The sequence below is a fragment of the Callionymus lyra genome, chromosome 16 (assembly GCF_982586985.1).
Source record: "Callionymus lyra chromosome 16, fCalLyr1.hap1.1, whole genome shotgun sequence".
NCBI classification, from domain to species: domain Eukaryota; kingdom Metazoa; phylum Chordata; class Actinopteri; order Syngnathiformes; family Callionymidae; genus Callionymus; species Callionymus lyra.
Genome location: NC_141833.1, coordinates 5,475,417 through 5,500,665, shown reverse-complemented (window position 1 = coordinate 5,500,665; position 25,249 = coordinate 5,475,417). Strand labels below are relative to the sequence as shown.

Here is a 25,249-nt window from a genome sequence, read left to right as displayed (position 1 = left end):
TTGTGTAGCAACCAAAATATTGACTTCCTTCAAAGTCAGTTCTACATTTTCACAAAAAATAAAAATCAATCAATAAATAAAAAATTCCATTGTAAAATGATCATGGTTTGTTGAACTTTTCATCCTGTGATTTCAGTTTGTAATAAAGTAGTTTATGACTTTTGGAAAAGTAAATATTAAACGGGCAGTTTAACTTTAAAGGACTGAACTGTGCTCACTGGCCAACATGTAATCTGGATCCTCTTTTGACATTTTTTTTTTTTAAAAGGCTGACTTTTGATCTCCCAGATTCCTTTTCCCAAATAATCTTGTAAAAGTCAGTCGTCGGAACGATCATTTGACTTCCAGTAAAGTAGAACATGAAGTTCAGTTCAAGAAAACTCACTGTGATGTTCGAAAGTACGTAGAGTTTAAATATAAATCAAATAAGCATCGATTCTAAGTCTGTTAGTGAATTTTAAAAAGACAGCAATAAGAAGACTTGTCTGTGATAAGGTTGTGTTTTGAATTACCATCTGGATCCAGGAGTCTCTTGAAGTATTCATTAGACATAAGGAAGCAAGAAACAGAAGCAATAATTAAATTGTGAAAAAAAAAATCACTATTTATATTATACCATTAGAAAAAAAATGTTATTTAAACACAAATATTTAATTTTTGTTTAAAGTTTCTTTCTTTAATGTTTTGGCTTTGCGTTAACTATAGGTAAAAATACAACTACAGGCAAAATATTAAAAAAAAAGGAAAATTTGATTTAATATAATGAATATATTTCAAAACAACTTAAAGTAAAAGAAAGAGTATGACAAAATTACAATTTCTTCGATGCTATTTTAAATGCTAAAAAAGGGTTTTGATTCTCAAAAATACATTTTTGGCAATAACACTAAATAAATAAAATTAATAGATTTAATAAATCACTGTATGGATGTGAATGAGCCTCTGGTCTTTTCTATTGATTTGGTTTATGTTAAATGTTTCCCTAGTTGCTAATTATTGAAGCTAATCTGATTGGTTTATAAAGATGGATAGACTGACTTTATTAAAATTGGGTTTCCAGTTCGGTACAAAGTTCCATAAAAAACAAGAATAAGAACAAAGTGCAAACAAAAGAACAAAGTTCAAGGGATGATTGACACAGAAAAAGATATTTGTTGACTCATAACTTTTATACTGTCCAAGCTACACAGGGCAAAAGAAGAGTATAGTTTGCGAAGGCCCAACCTTTCATATACACTGCCAACAATTAACCTTTGTATGCTACTGGACAACCGGAGGAAACCAGAGTCCCCGGAGGAAACCCCTGCATGTGTATTTTTGTCAACATGGCTGAGCATTTAATCGTCAATGTCAGAACCAAGTTCATGTTGTTTTGGTCCGACCTGCGTTGAATTAGACGCGACCGCTGAGGTCGAGGTTCAAATCACAGGGAGAAGTTAGTGGTTTGAAAATTTTCCTCCGATCTGTCGTCCGATGATTTCACCCATAGATGCAAACGCTGGGGAATTAGTGAGGAATGTGTGTCTTGGTGTGAGTGCGATGATGGTTGGGGACTTGGGGGGGCGATGTGTGGTGGTTTGGGGGTTTTGGGAGGGGGGGGGGGGGGTTCCCTTAAGGTTGGCTAGCTCTTCCGTGCAGAGGCTTGCATTCCCAGCACCACTCAGGGGCTCCAGCGAGCGGAGCCACGACACCAAACCCACCCGGAATTCTAGGAACGTTTTTCCTTGTGGTTTCAGGTTACCACACAGACACACACACACACGCGCACACACACACACACACACAGCGTCGATCACACACTCACAGTACCGTACTGTACTTTTTGTTGTTTGCACAGAGATGATTCGGTTAGCCGTCCTCCTCCCATGCCCGTCACTCATCCGACTTGTGAGCACGCTAAATACCACATCCAGCGCCGCGTACGTTTCGCACCGGCGCTCGACAGGAACTCTCGCCGTCGCACTTTCACACGCCGATCACGACGAGCGCGACGCCCCCGTACTCTACCTGTGGGGCGCTCCTATGGATGACATTTGTTAAGTCTCCCCGAGGGAAAAGGATAACAGGGACCCCTAAAAATAGTCGCCGTGGAGAGGGGGCTCAGCTCTCCCCAAGTCAGATGGGATCACGCTGCGCGAGAGTGTGCGACTGTTGTGTACAGAGTGTATATACCGTGGCACACATAAATAGTGTGATGTCTATAAGGCTGTAATCCCGTGTCTGCACGCTTCTAAACGGTGTGTTTGGATCAAAGCGGCGGTTAGAAGGTGGATTTTCGCTGCCTTTGAAAAGGTGCTAAAGAGTAACCGATACCATGAGCCTTATAACCCGGGAAAAAGTTTTGAAGTCAAAAACGCACAATATCACCAGTTATGACGGAACACAAGAGAGACTCTGTCCCGAGGAAAATGAAGTCAGGGTGGAATAACACGTTCCACACTTTGATTCACTCACTTGTTATTAAAATTGCATGTTCTACAATTTTACTTTGTGTATTTCTCCCCCTTTATAACATTTGTGATAATTTTATACGCTTGTGTTTTTCGCTCAATAAAAAATGTGAATTGACATTTTAGTTTAATGTGCACTTCCTCCACTATTCACTATACGAAATTACAACAGAAAAAATATTTTTATTGTTAAATAATAGCTATATATCTAATCTGACCATATAGATACTTTAAGACCACTTAAGGTAAACAGTATTTTTGAATTATTATTGTAATTTCCAGACTAAACAGTGGCAATTCATCAATTTAAAAAGAAAAGAAAAGTACACAAATGGGCCACAACCGTCTTTATGGTGTCCACCTCGTTGACTGAGATATTACACAGAATGGCTAGCAACTACCGAAAACAAATGTGTTTGTGGTATCCCTTGTGTTTTCATTTCTTTCAGACATAAAAAAAGGTTTAAAAATTCAAAATTCAAAAAATAAAAATGTTTTTATTTAATGAAAATTAACCTGTAACACAGCAGTAAAACAACTAGATAAAAAAAAAAAATCAACAAGTCTTCCAGGAAAGTCCATGTCGAGTTCAAGCCATTGATTGCCTTTGATTCTTCTAAAAGTTTTCTCATTAAACTAGTTCTTTACGCTGCCGTCTCCACTGATTAACTGATTTTTGGGAAGATCTCTCACCTCTCATCCATGAGGATACTACAGTTCTCCATTTCCTTCTTCGAAATCGATCACATTTAAATCTAATAATAACAATAATAATAATAATACTAAACCCCTCGGTCTTTTTTAGCAAAAAATGACTGATCAAAATAAAATTAAAACAAACTATTGTCTTCTTCTTCTCGTTTAGAAACGGCTAGCATCCAGTGTTTGATGCATGACTGCGACTATTGTTCCTGAAACAATCTTCTTCCTCTCTGCTTTAAATCTTCCACTAGTATCTCTCTTTAACATCCACTTGAGCGCCTCCTGGAGGCAGTTCACCGGTAAAATCAGATTCTAAAGCTTTATCCACAGTTGTGTCTTCCAGTCTGTGAGTTACAGTTTATACTATAGTTATTTTGTCAAATGGTCTCAAGGCTGTTCAGATTCAGAAGCTTCCTCACTGGATTCTAACAGTTGGTCAGGGGTTAAAGGTCAGCTATAGGAGCTTGGATGAGAAATGCTGTGAAATTCCACTAAATATAGAAAGTGGGACCTCAGCAACCGATTGCATCTACTATTTATAATTGTTCAATTAAGTAAAATGAAAATACCCTTTAGAAAGGTACTTTAGAGAAGGTCTTACGTAAAATGTCATGCAAACGTTCATAAGACAATAATGTGCAATTACAGATGAAGTTATGTTGGTTTATATTAATGTAGTTAATCTTATAACAAGTTACTCAAGTATCATAAAAGGTGAAGCTAATGCATTATTAACGAGAGAACAGATTGAAATCAACATGTTTTCACTATTAATTTGACTCAAAAAACTACTCAAACATATAATTAATGTTTAGTTTTTCAGAAATGAAACTCATCAAAACTCTTGTACTAATCCCAATTATATTCTACTATAACAATTTATAATTTATACAACAATAAACCTTTTAAACAACTTTACAGATTATTATAAACCATCATAACAACATCTATCGACATATCCAGCAATGTTGAATCAATCAGCATTTCTGAGTAAATAATCAGAATATAAAATGTATCATTCATAATATAAGCCAGTTGGAAAATGGAAACTAAACATACAAAGTTTTTGTTGAAATTAAGGCAGAATAGTTGGCTGCTGGTGTGAACAGGAAGTGACATCATCACTCTTCTCAACTTGCATAGCCCCTTCCTCTCACCGCCACACATTAAAAAGGCTTTTTGTCTCTCAACAGCCACAAATGCACACTGTGCAGTTGGAAATTGAGTGAAGGTCAATTTCTTTTTCATTATTATTACACGTGTTGCATGAAGCGACAACAAAAAAGTGTTCATGAATCTGCCTGTCTTACTGTAGGTCGGCTTACAAGTCAAATCTTAACAAATTAAAAATATTATGGAAATCTTGTGAAGTATTTGTTCCCCACCAGTGGCAATAAAAGACCAAATGTATAAATATGAAAAATAAAGCTGAAAGAAAGAGGAATAAATTGAAATCCTGTAAACGTGATTCATGAGAATAATTTGTAAAATAATTATATTTAAAGTTTTGTGAATGAATGAAATCTATTTCTGGAGTATATTCATTTTAATTAAGTTCTGAAAAATGTTAATGAAACAAATTAGTTAATATTTTCTACCATTTTTTGAACCAGTAATTCTTCATTCAAATAAATAATACAATTTTGTTAATTTTATTATATTATTTTTTTTTTTTTTAACACGCAATATTATGTTACAACACACAAAATCCTTCTTATCAAAGCACATAAAATGAAAACAATTACATTTAATTACTAGGTCTTTATGTCTCTTTCAATTTCAGGGTAATTAAATTAATAAGCATTATTACATCTACAGATGTAGCACGTAGCTGACTGGTGTGTATTGGCAGGAATCTGGTAATACAATACGTCTCAAGATAAAGGAACAACTCAAGCAAATATTTTGTCACACTGAAGAAACTAAGATATATGTGTAGTATTCGCCGAGTACTTGACTCTGGTGTTGCAGAATTTACAGACCACATGGCTGTTGACGAATACGTAACTTTTTTCATTCTTTTTAGAACCAAACTATATCCAAGCATCTGCTCTAAAAGCTGCTAGAGTCGACTGTATCCTCTCGTCCTCAGAGCGAGTGTGTGACAACACAACCATGCGGACCATTAGCCCCGATGCTGGAAACAAGTGCCCTCGCGAACAAATGCTCTCAGTCACGCAAAGACAAAAAAGAGTTAAAAGCTTCATTCTTTTTAGAACCAAACTATATCCAGGCATCTGCTCTAAAAGCTGCTGGAGTCGACTGTATCCTCTTGTCCTCAGTCAACACTCGGGTCGCACAGGATTTAAATGTTCCTTTAGCTGCGAAGGACAATAACGACTGCTGCCATCTAGCGGCCGGGACTTTAATTGCAACAACAAAAATGAACAAACGCTCTAAACTTGTAAACGAAGTACTTAAATAGATTACTAAAAATGCACTTTATTTAACTGTAAACCACATCTTTTTAAATCAACAAAATGCAATTGAATATAACTACAATATTGTGGGGAAAAAATATCAGTATATCTTATCAGTGTTTCATAACATCTCTATAACAAACTGATATAAACTGGGAGGTTTGTTATGATAAATATTTATGAGATAGAGTACTGAAGAAATACTGTGAGTTACACTCATTCACACAAACACCTTACACACTCGCCTCCTGCAAACACAGTTGTGCAGCAAATTGGTGTGGAGGACGTATTGGCGGGCACCCAGACACGCCAACCGTGAGGACTCCCAACAACCTCGTCACGTCAATTAAGCCAGCGTGAGACAGCGGCTCTTCTAAAGCCGCCGCTCCCTGCTGCTGTTTCTGCTGCTGCTGCTGACCTACATCCCTCCTCTCCTCTCCATCAACATCTCGCCTTCCTTCACTCATTGTCGGCCTCCTTTAACACAACATGACGACGCCCACATTTCCCACCGGTTGGCTTTGTTCTGGTGACGGAGGACATCATGTCAACACCATCATCTCGAGGGCAGACTTTATTTAACACTTGCACAACATTATCAAGCCGGTCCTCATGTTAACCAATAATAAGGAAGTGAAATAACTGAAATGTTTGCGTATATATTTAGATATAAAAAAAAATAAACTAGCTACTGTCTTAGCCCTGTATGTCTGGCTAAAAAAAAAGAAAGGAAACTTCTTGTGAGTCAAAGGAAGAAAAAAAAAAACTTGGCAAGAGTTTCCAGAACAAGCCACTGTTTACATGGCACTTCATAAAATCAAAACTCGCAGTGCCTGATGCACATAAACACTCCTCCGTCAAAGTCATGCTAAGTCCCAAATTGGCAAATAATTGTGTAGCTAAGCCAACGAGGCTCTGGAAAACGACATGTTTCTAGACTTTCACGCCGTACACAATAAAAACACATTTGAATGTCTGAGAGTTTGTACGTTTATGTGACTCGTCTACGGTTTCAGTCTGCAGCAGGAACACACAGGGAGAATGCAGATCCAACATACAACAGTTTATACTTCATTCCACTGGAGCGTTCTCAGGGTTGTGGGAAACTACTGGCCTTCCTCAATTAGGAAAAAAAAGAAAAAATTCAGTTCAATATATTATCCGTAAATCTGTATTTCTATGGGTTATCTCTGGGTCAAGGTGAACCGGAGGCTCGAAAACAAACTTTATTGACATAAGCTATATCACAGTGGTGGCGAGTAAGTAAGTATGTTTGATTTATAAAGCGCCTTTTACAGACCAGGGTCACAAGGCGCTTGAAAAACAAAACAATACAGTTAAAATACATAGAAATTTAAAAGTCTAAGACAATACCGTAACAAACATAGCAGCCCGAAGAAAGTTAAGAGAAAGCCTGCACACATAAAAATGTCAATAAAAGATGTTTCTTGAAGGAGTCAGTAGATCATCAAACACAGAGAGAGAGGAAGATCGTTCCAAAGCTTAGGAGCAACAGCCTGGAAAGATTTCTCTCCTCTGGTCCAGAAGCGTGTTCAGTTCAGGAACCATCAGTAGATTCTGAATCACAGACCTCAGAGCCCGAGCTGGGGTGAAAGGCTGGATCAGATCACTGATGTAAGGAAGAGCCTGACCATGAATAGATCTGAAAGTAAGAACCTGAATTTTAAAGTTGATCCTGAAAGAAACTGGCAGCCAGTGAAGATCTTTAAGGATCGGGGAAATGTGAGTTCATCTACTAGAGCGGGTCATATTCTAGTAGTAGTAGACACAAAACTAAACTGTTCTAAATGAGAAGACACAAACACATGGATAACAAGGTCCAGGTCGTACTTCGACATCATTTTCTGGTTTTAGAGATTTTACTATGTTGAAAGAAACTGTTTTTGTGGAGCTGTATACCTTGCTAAAGACTAACAGAAACAAACTTGACCATTAAGATCCTTGAATGCAAGGCCTTGGCGAAAATCAAAAGTGTGGGATGAAAAAGAATCACAAAAAATAATAGTGGAACAAAATCAACCAAGCAATAAAATCTGTTTTTAACAATAACAGAAATATAAGACTCTCTATGACTGTGGTGTATACATAGAATAGGTGACAGATGGTGTCGGATGTAGGATTGCCTATAAAAGTTGTATAGGGTTGGATATATAATTAATTGACAGATGCAATGTTACACAACATCTCAACATCAACATGTGTACATTCTTGTCCTCTATTTATTTCCAACTGCCCACTTTCTGTCATCAGGTCCAGTTCAAAAAGTCCAGGAATTCCATCAGCGATGTAGCGTTAGGTGAGAGAGCAGCAAGTATGCGCCTCTATTGTCTCTCGGAGCGTGATCGTTTCTAAATACATCAGCCTCCAGCTGTTGAACAGCATATGGTTACAGTGCGGATTGATCCGGGAGTGTGTTTGCTTGTTGGCCTGAAACCCGACACAGGCCTTGTGTGCCACCCCCCCCACTACACAGGAAGTGTGACTGTTACAAGGACTGACACTTAAGCAGCTGAGCATTTCCAATTACTGGCAAACTTTTTTTTTCCTCCCGCTTATCTCTGCTGACATCTCATATTTTCATCGCAGTCATCATCGCTCGACTTTCCCAGGCGCAGCGTGGACGGCGGACGGTACGGGTTAGCAGAAAATGTCCAAATCTTTCCCATGCAACTTCATAGGAGGGTCTTTGTTCTCCCTCAAGGCTTTTTTGGGGTCCCCATGGCAGGGCAGTGCCCCACTCCACTGACTCCACAATAGGTCTTTATGCTGCCAAGCCACCCCACCCCCCCAACCCCGTCACACACAGCTATGCTTCCCTCATCAGGGGCACAGGGAGGCAAAGGGGGCACTACAGAAGTTTGTACAGCAGTTCTTTCAATGCCCTCCTCTCTCTCTCTCACCACAATCCAGTCCCGACAGTTTATGACTTCTGCCATAATCTGTTTTCTTATTGAACCCGAGAACACCCGACTCCACCAGCCAATACCTGGCTCTCATTAGAGAGCGAGTGTGTGTGACAACACAACCATGCGGACCATTAGCCCCCGATGCTGGAAAACGAGTGCCCTCGCGAAACAAATGCTCTCAGTCACGCGAAGACAAAAAAAAAGAGTTAAAAGTGAAAACAGGAACTGCACGTAATGCCATTATCACATTATCGCGCATTATCCACTTGAACTTCGCCAACTGGCAAACCGACGGAGTCGCAGCAGGTACCCGCTTCAGGAAGTCGAGTCGGCCTAAATAAATACGTTTATTTAACGCTGCTGAATAAATGTGGAACGTATAAGAATAATATGGATAAATTAAAGTCAGATGAAGTTGACACTGACAATGCAAATATGAGGGGTGTTTATTGGCAAGAATCTGGCGATACCATACGTATCACGATACAGTGACGACAATGCAATATATTACAATACTGTAGGAACAAGGACATATTTGTAGTATTTTCCAAGTACTACTGCAGAATTTGCAATAGCATAACTGCAGATTTTAAATCTGCCTGAGTCAACCGTATCCTCTCGTCCTCAGTTATTGCCGGGATTTAATTGTTCCTTCAGCTGCGGAGGACGCAATGACTTCTGCTCTCTAGCGGCCAAATGTTTATTTGCGACACCAAAATGCAACTAAATGCCGTAATTATTTTCCTTTAAATTAAAAAATTAAAAATGATCAAATTATTATAATTTACACACACTTTAATTTCCCCTAGTCGCGTAAAGTTTACTTGCATGAAAAAATTAACACACACTGTGAATATTTGCATGCTAATTGTTTTAAAATAAGATTTTATTATTTATTTTGAACACACTATTGAATTGTAAACAATTAAAAAACTATGATATGCTTTTTCAAAACATTTTTTATTTGATACATTATCACAGTAAATAAATGTTTGTCGATATTAGCAAATATTTTACAAATCCTTGCTAAATTTACTTGGAAAAATCAACATCTATTTATATTTTTGTGTACTAAAATGTTGAAATGTTAAAAAAACGAAAATAAATATTTCAATATTTACCTTCCAATAAAGACTTATTTTAATATTGTGTTCATCTTTTTAACAACAATTGGGCCAGTAATCATTTTTAAAAATCAGAATGGACTGTGTATTTATTTCATTAGAAGAGACTTCGTAATTTACATTGACACTATGTTTGACTAACTCATTTTAAACAGGTTAATGTAAAAAAAATATACATTTTATGAGTCAGTTAGGCATTATTAAAACAAGATACAATCAAAAATCCATTCATACTATTCTAACTTGTATCCATTTCTAAAGATGAAACAAGACGATATAACTGACATTGGTTTGTTGTTGGTTATTTTAGTGCCATAGGGTCTTTTGAGGTCAATGAAACTCTTTCAGGAAGCCATGGTTCAAAGCCGAACAGAGGCTGGGAGTCATTCGCTGTCACTGTTCCAGCAAAGGTCTGGCTACTCGCCTCGCACTTTGGACAAACAGATGGCCACATTTTTGATTCACACCTGTGGGCAGTTTGGAGCGACCAATTTACCAAACCGTCTGTTTTTGTCCGCACGAGAAAATTGGAGTGCCCAGAGGAACCCACATGCTTTCTCCAGCTGTTCCCTGGGTTCACATACAGAGCGTTCGTGCAGGTAAGTGTTTGACTACTTGAATCTTTTTACATTTTTCAGATAGTTTCAATAAAATAGAACGGAACGCTCCTCTCCTAACTGTTCAAAAATATTATATTATTGTGATAAATAGATACAAAACCCTCTTATAAAAGTGTGTTATTGAGCGTCGACCATTGAAATAGAACACTTAAAGACTGTCAAAGGCGATAACAAATGGTCTGTTTAATATGTATGACTCATTGTTCGATTCTTCGGGCTACTGAGAGGGTCGGAGGACACTGGGCAAGAGAAGAAACACAAAATAGAGTTCCATAAAGAGCCTGTCAGCTGTCAAATGCTTCGTCGATTAACTGATGTTCACTTCAATTTGTGGCAAACTCCAAATGACTCAATCACTTTCTCATACTATTATTTCTGGACACAGTTTTACGAGGGCAGAAACAAAAACGATTAAATCTTCTAAGGCTTATGTAGAGTTTGTTTTTTTAAATGTTATTATATAAAACTGACTTTTCATTGAGTCGACTTGATTTGTTTTCTGGCTCTCGCTGACCACAACCCTCGCTTGTACAAAGACATACCACAGGGCTTTGTCCTGCCTCGTAGCTGGAAGGTCACTGGTTCTAGTCCAGCGTGAGTTGGCCTAGATCGGAGCCGAGTCCCCTACATGGTGTATCTTAAGGTAAAACTAGTGCGAGATGGTGTCATTCTTTAACTAAAACTGTGCATCAGTGTGTCGTGGTAAAAGAAGGGCCGAGCTAATCATCAAAGCCAAAATAAATCTACTGGTTGATGAACGAACTATAGCAGTTTTCTACACATTCTTGGAGTAAATTGTGGAAGCTTGGTTAGCCAGGAACATGCTAGCCACAGTATCCAGTTAATGTGTCAAAGAGATGTTCATGGTTTGTCCACTAGGGATTTCTCAAGACAAACTCTGTCTTATGGATCTTGGACCTCTATTGTACTCATCAGTATGTATCTGTTTGTACAAAACTCTTTTTTCTTTTGAATATATTTTCATCAGAATTTTTTTTTAAACCCTGCACACTGAAAACACTTTGTTTTTCTGGAGATAAAATCTGGTTTATCATAACCACGCCCACTATGCTGTGATTGGTCAAGCATTATGGTTTGATACCGCGTGTGCCTAATCCTAGAAGTCTTCACCTCCAAGGGACTCACTGTATAAACAAAGGGTGTGATTACAGCTAGATGGAGGACAAGTAAAGCCATTATTACGTTTTAATGGACTTCACTCTCGTAACCTCTTGAGACGTGTGGAGAACTTTATAAAGTAATAAGTTCAAAACATGATCATGATGAGAGACTTACTGCATCTTAGAGAGGAAAACTTCAACATTTGAAACACGTGAGTGAGTCAAGAGAGTTGAATTTAAAATAAATGTATGGTAAGAATTGAGTTTGTTTTATATTATAACTGTAAAATAAAAAAAAATCCAGATCCAGTGCTTTATTTGCTTTTTACTGTGTTGCAAGAATGCTTTAAAATGTTTTATGTATATTTAAATCTAATGTATGTTATGTATTAAAGGTGTATATTACTCTCCTACAAATATGTTTTTGATCCACAGCAGAATATTAGGTTTACCTGCACCAGGCACATTAGGCTTAAAGTTGAAACAGAAGTTTGTAATTTTAGTAAACTACACACAAAGAATATTCTTGTATTTATTTATTTTTACTTTCAAAAATGTATCAAACAATGGCTGTAAAGTAGTGATGGTCTGATGAAGCTTCATGAAGCAGTGTCATTATTTTCAGAGTCCACCAGATGGCGGTCCCTGAACTATTTGCCTTTGTTTTGAACAACTGTTCTAAAGAAACATCACATCATTTTTAAACTGATGGCGCCACCTATTGACCTCTAAACAACATGACACTGCTTTAGGAAGCTTCTTCAGCACATCACTACCGTAAAGTAAACAAATCAAATCCTGAGTTTCAATGTTTTCTTTAATAAACTCAAGTTACTGTTATTGAGTTTTTAAAAGTCTTGCAATGTGGGTTCAATCATTTCGGAAAAGACTCTTGATTAAGCCCGGCAGGTAAAAGTATTTGCTCATCCAAGCTGTCTTGCCAACACAGTCCTTCAAGCTAGAAGAAGTAGATCAAATAAACAGAAGTAATGAACGTCTGTCTATAATATATCAAATGTTCTGCTCAATCAAGAGAACTTGGCTGCACAAATTGTGCGAACAATAATCTTGTTAGGTTCAGACAAAATAATCCGATTTAAATGCTGCCAGAAACGGGTTTAATGAATATCAGGGACGAACAAACACACAAATCTTCATTCTTTAGGAATGAAAATGAAAGCCTCCTCTTTGTCAACGAAGACTCATCTTTAATCATTTCATCACGTCTTATTTCCCCACTTTCACCATGTAATTCGTAACTTAATGGTCTTACTTCTCCACCACGCCGTCTCCACTCCAGCACGTGGCGTCGTCCACCACGTTCTCTCCTTCGCACAGCATCTCCGGCAGCAGAGAAAAGAAGGACTTGTAGCGATGCAGGTGTATCAAAAAGTCCCTGAGAAGAAAGCACGGAAGTAAACACACATTTTTCCTGCTCGTACTTGATGTTACAACCACCATGGGTGATAATCTAATGTGAAAAAAAACACAATGGATTTTAATGCTGTGTGATTTTGAACGTGTTTGTTCTGACCTGGTATTCAATGTTTTTATTTTGTGTATAATAGCAATATAGTGTCATTTTTTATTTGACAAAATACTAACCATAAGATACACTTATTTTCCAATAAACTGCTTCATAAAGGTTTTATATCTCATCATCATTACACTTCTAAGTTATCAGGTCATTCTTTTTGCCTTTTTCTTCAGAAAGAAAACTTATTTTGAAACTATAAAACAATGTTGAATACTTTAATTCCGACACAGAACTCTTGGGCTGATTTGATAGTGATCTGTATGCAGGGATGTCTTCAATGTTAAGGTTAATTCAAATTCTCGGTCAAACAAAATGTATTAAAGTAATTGAAATAGTAAATTATTAGAAAGTGAATAAGTGCTTATGCTTAAAAAAAAATGTTTTTTTCTACCACACCTCATCTTTTTTCTCCTGATGAATTGTTACAATTTACAGAACCACCACAACCAAAAACAGAACCATCACCGTTTTTTAGTGTAGATAACTTTTTGTTGAGCATCAAAGTAGTATTGAGGAGGTGTTTAAAGTTCTTGCTGCATAAAATATGACTTTAACTCATGTATTAAAAAGTCCTGGCCAATGAATACCACCCTGAGTCTGAATTATATTTTTCATTTCATTAGATTAATGGAAGAAAAACTAATATTCTATCAGGAGCATTTCAAACTCTGACTCTTCTCTCTTTTGTCACAACTGGTCTCACTGCCTTCACTCTCTTCTTCACCTTTCTTCTCTGTCCATAACTCTGGATGATTCATCAGAAATGTATCCCTTTCTTAAAATTCAGTCAATTAATGATTATTTAATGAGGTTTAACTATTTAAAACTTAATAAAATTGATACATTAAAGCATAAACTAGCCTTAAAAAACAGCAACTTTTGCAACACATTTAAACATTTCTTTAACAAGACATCTACTTTTAAACATTGGTTGGATTCATGTGCTGACAAAGATGAGTTACATGAGACTGTGTGTGTTTGTGTGTGTGAGGCATATGCAGTGATGTCTCCCCCGGGGACATGCTTACCTAGAGAGCGTTCTCAGACTATGTTTATTGTTCTTGGAGGGTTTCAGGGGGAGCGAGCTGGGAATGATGGGAGTTGGAGTCCGGGGAACATTGTTGCAAGCAGGGAGGATGCAGTGAGGTGAAAGGAGGGGTGAGAGAAAGAACAAAGAAACAAAAAAAAAAAAGACGTCATGTGGGGAGGAGGGAAGAAAAAAAAAAGACACAAAGTCAGTTTGACCCTGGAAGAGAATGATCAATCATGCACATGCGGCGCCTGGAACACAACAGTCATCCCTGTGCACAACAGCAACACAACATTGTGTCAGTGTGAAGCAAACGTTACACACATTGTTGATACAGACATTAGAGTTTTTATTCTTTGTTCGTTCAAGAAGGAACAATTATTTTCACATGGGAACTTTCCCAGTGTCTTAAAAAGAGCAACTATATTTCCATACTATTTTTTAATGTAAAATGATAAATTAAAGGATTTTTTCTTTTACAAATTACATGTATTTTATTTACATTTAAATGACAATGTAGATTATGCTATTAAAATGTATATTCCTCTGCTAAGAGTTAACCAGAGAAAACTTTGAGATGCACTTATTTTTTTTAAATTTATAATTTTTTTTAATTTGCACAGCTGTTCGATACATTACAATAATTATTATATTTTTTATCAATTTATACATCTATAACATCTCATTTTTTACATGTTAAAAAAACAATTTCTAATGCAGTTTTATGTATGTATTTAGTCTCTAAATAAAACTAAGAAATGTGATGTTTTCCTGAAGTAAAACATTTTTTCCCATAATAATATTCTTCAATATATGCCTTTGTTCATTGAACTGGCTTCATAAAAATACTCCGTCTTATGCAGTTGTCACCTGGGACAGTTAAACTTGTTATTAAAACATTCTTTTCTTAAAACATAATTTTCCTCTAATATATCAACGTTGTTGCTTTATTTACACGATCTTCCACTTTTCCCGCTGTTGTTGCCATGTGACCGAAGCAATCCATCCTCACAACTTCTGGTTTGAGAGATGGATCATGTGGACATGAATGGTGGAGGCATTGCCAGGCGAAGCTGGCACTATAACAGTTATTCATAGTTATTGGCACGCGGCGAGACGGGCTTCAAGTGTGTGTATGTGTGTGGTACTATTTAAGTTGAAGTGGGCTGGACTTCAACTTTGGTGGCATAGACGTCTGGGTAAACAGGAAATTGTTGGTGTGTCAAGATTAAAGTTTACAAATTCTCCCCCTCACCCACTCCGCTACTGCCAGCGTTTGTGGGCGAGGGCCGACTGCCTGAAAGACCAGGTGGAGGGCATAGCGCCCTTCTGTGGTGCCTTCATCTTCAACATGTGTGCGTGGAGGTGTGTCGTCCAGTAAACCGAAATACTTTCTGACTCCCATAAAACAAGTCGGGCCGACCTCAGACGAAGACGGTAGGATTTATTTGAACATTTGGTCCAGACATCTGACTTTTGTTTAGAAATCAAGATCATCTGCCGGGAAATTGAGCGTCTGAATGTGAGCGGGGAGACACTTAAAAGGGTGTTTAATGGTCCAGCTCACTCTTCCAGGATGTTGTGGGACACTTTTTTAAAAGTGTTTGTGGCTCTATGCCTCGGAAGTGTCGACGGAAGGTTGGAATTAGAGTTTAATTAAAAAAAACAACTAAATAGAATGATTAGATTTAGACTAAAGTAAAACAAGATTTAATTAAATAATTCAAAATAATCGTTTATGCCACATTAGGTTGGGGGACAATTAAAGTATTGAAATAATTTAAAATCTGAGGAAATGTATAGAATTTAAAATTGTTCATATTAATATGAAATGCAGTTGATTTAAAATCCAATATTCAGAAGTAGTTGGTGATGGAATCAAAACATCAGAGTTCATGTTAGTACATTTTAAAGTTCAAGTCTTTGTTAAATCAACTCAGGCTGTAAACATCATTTTCTCTGTATAAACACAGTTTCAGTAGTAAATACAAAAAGATTCTTTCATTTCTATCCGACTATAAATGTTTTGATTCAGTCTTTTTTTTAAATGACGTGATGTGGTTTCAATTTCATTTTTCAAATGTATTTTAATAAAAAACAAAAAACCTCTCAATAAAGATATTAGAGAGACTCAATATTTACTTTATCAATATATAATTGACTACCAATGGTATATTATTTAAATATTAATTATTTTTATGCCATTTTATGGGAATGTATAGTGATGGTCTGACGAAGCTTCGTGAAGCACTGTTATTATTTTCAGAGTCCACTAGATGGCGGTCTCTGCACTATTTTACTTTGTTTTGAACAAATGTTCTAATGAAACATCACATCATTTTTAAACTGATAGCGCCACCTACTGACCTCTAAACAACATGACACTGTTTCATGAAGCTTCATCAGACCATCACTAGGAATGTATCTTACTTTATTTTTAATGTATTATATTTTAGTATATTAATCTCTTTCTTAAATTCATTATATTTATATTTATTTATGCAGTGTCACCGCAACAAATTCATGTGTTGTGAACAACACAATAATAGTAGCAATAGTTTTCTGATTCTGGGATGAAAAAGCTTTGATTAAATTGATGATTAAAAGTTACTTGAAAATCTTCAGTGACTTCATTCAAGTAATCTTAGCTTTGAACTATTTTTTTATTTAATAAAAAAAAAGGAATTTAGTAGAGATAGTATATTCACAGTATATTCAGATCCTGTTTTGTTTCTTGGAAAAGTCACTGGATTAAACGCATTTAAGGTTCATACTAACTCACTTTGGTTTCCGACACAAAAATAAAAAATAGTGGAACTTTAACTCTGACTCATTGCAACTGAGTAGGCGTGGTCAGAGAATATACATCAATAAATTAAACAATTCTCTTTAAAAAAATCCACGTTCAAATCCTTTCAATTAATATCATAGAGCAGGTCCAGAAAAGGGCCGAGACGGTGCAGGTTTTTGTTCCAACCAGGAACCAAGCAACACTTGACTGACAATTAATTGATTACCGTCTTCAGACGCCGGATTGGTTCAACTGTATGTGCTTGACTGGTTGGATCTAAAACCTGCAACGTCTCGGCCCTTTTCTGGACCAGTTTGACACCTGTATCATATAGAATCTGTACTTTTATTAATAAACCTAAATTGAATATTTATTTTATCTCCGACAATATTTAGCGTCACACAATGTTATTTCTTATTAGTCATAGATCGCAGATGATCGCAGTCTCCCCTCTTACCTCCGTAAATGGGCCAGCTGGCTGAGCCACTGCTCTGGCAAAGGTTGGGAAGGGGCGGCAGATGGAAACGGAGTTGATGAGGTCACGGCAGAGGTCGTGACCTCGGGGCCAGGAGGCTGCATGCCAGTAGGTTCTCCAGTAGACAGGCCACACACCTTGTCTACCTGCGGGTTACACACACACACGCAAAGATATATAAACACACTCCTGTTAGGCAAGACAAACATGAAGGGTGTCGGTGCAGAGGTGAGTGACTTCCATAAACCAGTTGACACCTGTTTACTTGAAAGCATATGGACGCACACATCACTCAAGGTCAAATTCCTCCATCCGACTGGTGCGATGAAAAACCACAATTGAGCAGGAATACTAAGGCGGCGGGAGGTGCGAGAAATCGCGCAAGAGAAAATCTGGTAGGAAAAAATGGTCGGCCCCCGCGAGGTAAAGCGACACGATAGAAGTGAGGTTGCGATGAGTGAGTTATTGCAAGCAGAGCCGACTGTGAATGCAGAACATTCCACTACCTCATGGAAGTGAACGCACGTGTTCACAGTTGGCAAGTATCTGCGGTAGGCTATTACGGCCGGCAGCGGCGGCGGCAGCCGGGAGGTGGAGAAAGTGGGCTTGCGAGAATGAAAAAAAAAAAGGGGGCAGGTTCTCCAAACCGAGAGGCGAAATCAATCACATTTCATTGGCTTAAAAGCCTCTAGGTAACGTTATTTAGCGGCTCTCAATTAGCCGGAGTATAATGTATCTGAGCCAAGTAAATCTCCATCGCGATCGATGTCTGAGTGCTGCTCTAGTCTGCTGAGATGAGTCATCCCGGTGTGGAAGTGAATCCAACACCAGCAGGGATCTGATGAAGAGGCCATGTTATTGGTGAAGTCTTTAAAGTTTTCCTTGTGAGGATGTGCAACAGAGACAAGTATCAAGTTGTAGTAAGTGATTTCGATGGCGGCGGCTTTATCCTTGGCCGTGCTCGGATATCAGTTACACAACTGACTCCATCTAAACAGGAAAAAAAACGAAGTACATTTTTACATTGTTCTTGGGTCGATTTCCTTCGACAACTACAGTGTCCTCCCACTGACACATACAGTACAGCATACTTTGTGCACTCTAAATTGTCCCTTGATGTGAGTGAGGGTGCGACTATTTCTGTCTCCATGTAACCCATACTAGGGTGCATAAAGACAAGAAACTGTTTATACTTTATTTTACTATCATTGACACTAATGTTAGGGAAACCAATGTCATCTGTGGAATCGAACTGAGGTTATTTTGAGTCACAGACTGAAATGATTCTGTAGTACAGAGTATCGAAACGGGCTTCGCCGTTTGGTGTCAAAATTTGATACACACACATAGTGATGTCCTGATGAAGCTTCATGAAGCAGTGTCATGTTGTTTAGAGGTCAGTAGGTGGCGCCATCAGTTTGAAAAGATGTGATGTTTCATTAGAACAGTGGTTAAAAAAAAGGAAAATAGTGCAGAGACCGCCATCTAGTGGACTGTGAAAATGACACTGCTTCATGAAGCTTCGTCAGACCATCACTACCCACACTTGATAAACTTGATATTGTGTGGATTTCTTTGAAGAAAAACCTATAACTGACAGCAGTGAACATCAGATTAAATTGTAACTTGTTAGAGCTTGGAGTGGTGTTCCGGTGCTATAAAAATGTAATTTAATATTTGAACTATGTGTGATTTAATTTTCTTACAGTCAGAATTGATCTTAAAAAAAATAATCAAAAAAGTATAGTTAGGGAACAGGTATCGGTACCAAAAATTGTTTTTTTTTTTTCAATTGACACCCAGTCTTAATCTTATCTTCCCTCAACGGACATTTTGCTATTGCAAACTAGGCCTGCAAGCAAAACAGTTATATATTTAATAGGTAATTCATTAAAATAATAAAATGGACTTTTCATTCAAAACAGACGTTGTTTAAATACATTAAAAAGAAGGTACTGCAAAAATATAATGCAATATTTATATCATTATGCTTCTTATGTATTACCAACACATCTTAATCTGATCTGTAGGGATGACCTCGGCATTATAATCTCAAACTCTTTCATAAAATTAACATTATCTGATGATCCTTCTTTTGTCTACTTTCTCTGCAGAAAATTCTCTTTTGGAAAATACAAGCACAATGTGAAACACAATGTGAAACACAATATGAAACACAATGTGAAACACAATGTGGCGACGGTGTATCCAAGAAGACCTAAGATGTCTTTCAATCAAGTTGTATGAATGTACATGGTTGGTTCAGCTCAGAGGGATGACAGTGAACACAATGAAGCAGTGACCATGATATTTAAAATAGAAAGATTAGTTATCAGTGAGGTGTTTAAATGTAAAAGATTATCAGAATCTGAATATTGCCGCTGGTCAAATGATTAGATGGACCGTGGACTACAGTTTAGCCACTCACTAAGTAGCCTGGATAGATTCCGTAACACTTAAAATCACATTCTTTCCGATTTTTCAATGTTAATAGAAACATCTTATAATCGAGACGTCAGTACTGATATATAAAGGGAAAGAATTAATATCCTGCACATGTCCGCTATTCGCGAGGTACTGACAAAAAATGTTTCCTTTGTTTAGAACAGGGGGGGAGGGGGGGCAATTATAATTCTTCAAGGGCCACATTAAATTCTGTGAATGTTGTTAGGGGCCGTCAAGCAAAAAAATAGACGAGAAAATCCCTAAAAGAAAAAAGCACATTCGTCATTAGACCATGACATTTATCAAGCTAAATAAGATGCAATTTTGTTCCTGTATATATCGAGTTTTTTTCAAAACATTTCATCAACTAACTTAAAAAAAATACATAAATATAGTCAAAGGGCCGCACTTGTCCCAGGTCTGGTTTAGAACAATTGTTCTAATGAAACATTACATAATTTCTAAACTGATGGCGCCACCTACTGACCTCTAAACAACATGACACTGTTTCATGAAGCTGCATCAGTCCATCACTTGTTACATGCATGTAACAGAAAGTTTCAAATTCTTTGTTTGAAGTTGCAATACCACGTAGAAAAGGTCTAAAAAAAATCGACTCTGAATTGTAGTCAATAATTAGACGGACACATGCACTGCCGGATGCATCGAGAATAACCGAAACAATGGAATGCACACAAGGTGGGAGGTGGAAAACACTTTGTGCTCAGTTAACAGCCGGGTGTGTTGACGATAAGCAGCTGAAAAATGTGTTACCGCTCAGAAAATGTGTCATGCCAGACGTCTAAAAACATTTCCACCTCGCCAGCCCAAGGAGATAAGTCATTAAACATGCTCGGCATACGGATCAATCCTTTTTGAAAAAAAAAAATTAAAAAAAATGCCGACGCAGCATAAGAGCAGTCGTCATTAATGTACCGCTTTCATTAACTCTCTTTTCGTTTCTGCTCTTAAATCGTCCGACGGCAGACGCGCGGCACGGGGAAGGTTGTTTTATTGCATTAACCTTAACCCCCACTGGACCCATAAAACACACTCACATGTGGTCGGGCGGTGCGCTGCCACACATGCTAATGCCACACATGTACATGCTAACATTCCACTCACACATCACATTGTGCTGAGGAGAGATAGCAGCTGTGTGTTTTCTATATCTGTGTTTGGACAAATGCTTCTCACATGTGCTCATTTACCTCACTTTGTGTTGGCACAACATACTGCCAGTGTTTTTAACCTTATAAAATTGAAATTTAATAGGAGAAGAAAAAAAAACATAGTTTAAGTGTTTGTTGCGAAAGTTCATGATCAAATAAACAGAGATCCCAAGTAAGTAAGTAAATACAGGAAGTGTGTTTGGACAATAAAGTTATTTTTACAATGTGTGTTGGCGTGTGTGCAAATAAACAAATTCAACGGCAAGTGGAGTACCGTTTTAAACATGGGGTCAAGGGAAAGGGGGCAAAAGGGGGGCAGAAGACCCTCATGAAAATATGTTTATTTCCAATTTACATGAGATTTATATATAGTATGTAAAGAATGTGTCTTTACATACTAAGTGATACCATAATTAATACATATTACTAAGCATTATGTCCACAATTTGAGTTACTTTAGGAATTGTATGGCTAAAAATATTTATCTTTCTTTATAGTTTTTTGAGGGGTTAATAGGTTTTTACATTTATTTTTATACATTTAGAGTTTTCTTTGTCCATAATTGAATCTTAAAGGGTACTTCAACCAGAAAATTCAAACTTCACTCATTTTCTTCTCACCCTCATGTCGACTAAGGCAGTGGTCCCCAACCTTTTCCAACTCAGGGCCCACTTTTAAGTCTCAAAAAACCTTTGCGGCCCACCTCCGACCCCGTAAATACGAAGGCATTCTAATGCGTTCTCAGAGCACTTTTTTTATTGAAGATTGAACATAAAGGACTGAAATAAAAAGAGAAACATATTTGAAGCTGCACAGTCACTAACACAGCATATGTAACATTTAATTTATTTATATTTAATTACATCCACCCTCTCACAGGTTGGGAATCACTGGACTAAGGGTTGGATTTATTTTTTTCGTTTTACAGTTATAGACAAAAATGTATGTCAATTTGAATGAAGCGAATGACGCTCAGTGGTGCAGGGTAGACAGCAAACTGTTTTCTCTGTGTAAGCGCTCCCTATATTTACTACTTCCTGTCAGTATCGCTTGTTTTTCTTTAAACTCTTGCTTCAAACAAGTTTAAAATTGGACTTTTTTCCAGACAATTCCTCTCGCTGAGGCTTTTATACAAAGTGGACGTTACAGACGAGCACCAAGGAGGTATTTGGATTTTTGCCTATAACTCTATCAATGAAGGGATCATTCTAAAAATCCCAACTAGTAGTCAACATGACGGTGAGTAGAAAATAAGGTGAGATTGGATTATGGCTGAACTATTGCTTTAAGGAGGCGAGGAAAGATTTTAGCGTGGTCATTTTTCCTATAATCAGGCTCATCTTACCACACGGGTCAACGAAAATATGTCGTAGGAAGGGAACTTGAAAGGTATACTGATCAGGTGAGGAGGAAGGATTGTTAACTCCTACAGACGCCGCGGTGAGTGGGAACCTGCAGATGAGTTCTGCAGAAAAGTGCCGGTCAGCACTTCCTCTTCAAGGATAAGCTGCTTCTCTGTATGCTGTAGCTGTAAGTTACAGTCCAACAGGCCAAGAAATAAGAAGTGAGTCATTCCCACACTTAAAAAGACTCATTTTATTCTAGACAACTCTGTGAATTTGGGAGATTAAAAGACAATGACATCGACTAGAATCTGCCTGAATAAACATGTAGCATTAGGTCACTGCAGGGAAAATAAACAGACCTCTTGTTTTGGTCTGGATTAAGAGACACACATGCCCTTGTAGGTCAGATCATATGACTGCATCCTGAGGGCCAATCAGATGACAGGCTGGGAGGATGAGAACGTGGTCGTGAATCAATTATCTTTTGACCTGATGATGGCGTGAGAATGGAAATCCCAATTGGGCACAGCACGAGTACTTGCTCTGCTTTATAAGTGTGTGTGTGTGTGTGTCTGTGTGCGCGTGTGTGGGCGCGTCAGACCACCTGTTGGTCCTTGTTATACCTTTACAATTTCAGCTATTTTGCGGAGCATTCCTTATGTGATTGCTCTCGGACAGAGACTGATGACCAGGGGAGAAGCTGTGACACAATGTCCGTATGGGAAAGTCATAGAACCCGGAGTACATTTGATCTCCTCCAGGACATACGATTCCAACTGCTTTAGCCAGGGAGGATCAACATTTCAGCGGCTAGGTCATGAACATGCTCCGTATGACGAAGGAAATGGTCCAGTATTAGTAGTAAAATAAGAATCAGATACTAGATTCTAGTTTCTGTCAACTTGAGAATTATTTAAGTATCATGATAAGATTGGCTTGATTTCAGGACTGTTTTCTCGGCCACTCGAAACATTGTTTTTCTTTAACTTCTTTAACTTTTTTGTTACTTTTGTTGGTCATTTACTAGTTAAGATATACCAAGTTGTGATATATATTATCGTGTAAACAGTAGGACTGGAGGGCAGCCAACACCCAAGACACCAAACAGATTCTTGTATGTAAAATAACATGAAACAAATCTGTAAAACGACTGCAGAGTAAACTGAAATTAGTTATGTTTGAATCACACACTCAAAAACAAAGCCCCTACAAGGTGACAAAATTAAAGCTAACTAATAACTTCACCCTTTGTTTTGTCTTGGGGTCGAATTGAACCCGGTGGCCCAATAAAACTTAACCCAGAGGCAACACAAGGGATATCTCAAATACAACTGTTTTTTGGGCCACAGGGTCACCTTGACCCAGAGACCACAGAAGGGTTGAAAAGATCTGGATAGGACACTTTTTTGCCATGGTAATGATATTACATTGTCTACTTTGGGTGGCGCCATTGGCATCCAGAACCACCACCTGGGCTTTCATAATGGATTCCATTAGGTTAGTAAAGCTGCTGTTCATCATAAACCCAACTGTATTTAACCACCTCTTACTGTTAGTCTGGCTCGTAACTTGCATTGATGTGGTCTTGTTTTCACTATTAATAAAAATGTTTCTTATGACTTTAAGCATGTTATTTCTTTAAATTTTTCATCTTTGCTTAGGTTAACAATTTCAGCATTGTGAAAACCCTGATCATTTCTAACTAAGATATAATCTATCTGCGTTATTTTTTATTATTTATTTTTAACCTGGCACATACAGTACAGTACAGTAAGCAATTTCCTAATAGGTGGAACCTTCAACTTATAATATCAGTAAAAATAATTTTGATTCTGATTCTATTGAAATCCATACGATCTGAGACTCTTACCCTTAGTTACTTAGGTGAATCTCAGATGATGTTAATGTTGTTGGCAGGTTAAATGTAATCCTTAGTGGATGAAATAGTATTATAGTTGTATATCAATATATATTATTGCAAAAATATATATTTTCATTAGAGAACTCATTTGTTTTTGAACCCTGAGGCAACAAATGAAGACAAATAAGCAGAAGAACTAAAGCAAACAACCGTCCAAAAGATTTTCAAACAAGTTATATATATTTTAAATGGTTCTCTTCAGGATTACACAACTAAAGAGGGACCTCAAATGTACACATGCATGTGTTTAGCTTCAACTGTATCCATGCTTGTCTATCTATGTCTCACACCGGCTCAAGAGAGTGTAAAGCAAAAATCCTGACATTGAAAAAGCTGGAGCGAGCCCGGCCCAGGGCCATCCCTGCTCTCTGGGAGTATAAGCTTACAGATACCAGTGGTGGTCTTGTCTTCCCAGTTTATTTATCATGGGATTACAGAGTAAAGCTAAAGGAACTTTCTCAGCCCCCTTTCACCCCCAGAGCTCAGCGGTGTGCAGGATGCAACAACTGCGCTCGCCCACTTTTCCGAGAGTACTTCTTTTCCCACTCGTGCACTAAATGTCAGTGAGCGAATGCAGTCTGTTAAGCCACTGATTTATTAAAATTCCAGCTCTTCCAAAGTGAACAATAGTTTTATTGGAGCCCGAACTGTTGCATTGACAGATCTATAAAGTATTTCGCTGGTGATGAATGACTCTGATTATTAGCCACATTAGAACTGTCCACCTCCATTACCGTGATTCATGAGAGCTGTGCTGAACCTGAACCGTTTTGAGCTTTTAATAAAACGCTCACATTTAAAATACATCACTTCCTAATAAATACTTTCATTCCAGCAGCGAGCAGATCTTTTTTTGTTCAAATATGCATAAGATAAGGCATTTAGACAAACAGTGTTATAGCTTTTGGCTTCTTTCCTTAGAGGCAGATGAATCCGTGTCATGAGAGGTTGTTTATTTATTTGGGTTTCATGGCAGAAAATGTTGCATGATACTGTAAACTAGATCAAAACATTTTCAGAAGAGATCACATCATATACGTGGACTGTTGTATCCGATTTTCAGTGAATTCTATAGTGTTGTCAACGTTAATACAAATCAACAGTTTAAGAATTGGGTCCAAACCTTTTCAATACACTATTTTACAACTGATTTTACAACTTAACTGAT

At 37.5% G+C, this 25,249-nt stretch overlaps 1 protein-coding gene across 2 annotated transcripts in view; it reads right to left on the bottom strand.

Annotated features, from left to right (window-relative positions):
- LOC148063355 (glypican-5-like) overlaps window positions 1–25,249 on the bottom strand; it is a 137,795-nt gene that overhangs the window by 63,247 nt on the left and 49,299 nt on the right. Inside the window, exons 4-6 of one of the 2 annotated variants that reach the window (XM_087811865.1) lie at window positions 17,180–17,343; window positions 13,930–13,986; window positions 12,638–12,760 (exon numbers count right to left, since the gene is read on the bottom strand). In XM_087811865.1, the coding sequence (XP_087667991.1) occupies window positions 12,638–12,760; window positions 13,930–13,986; window positions 17,180–17,343 (344 nt within the window). The remainder of the gene's footprint in view (window positions 1–12,637; window positions 12,761–13,929; window positions 13,987–17,179; window positions 17,344–25,249) is intronic. The other variant, XM_087811866.1, reaches the window with a different exon arrangement.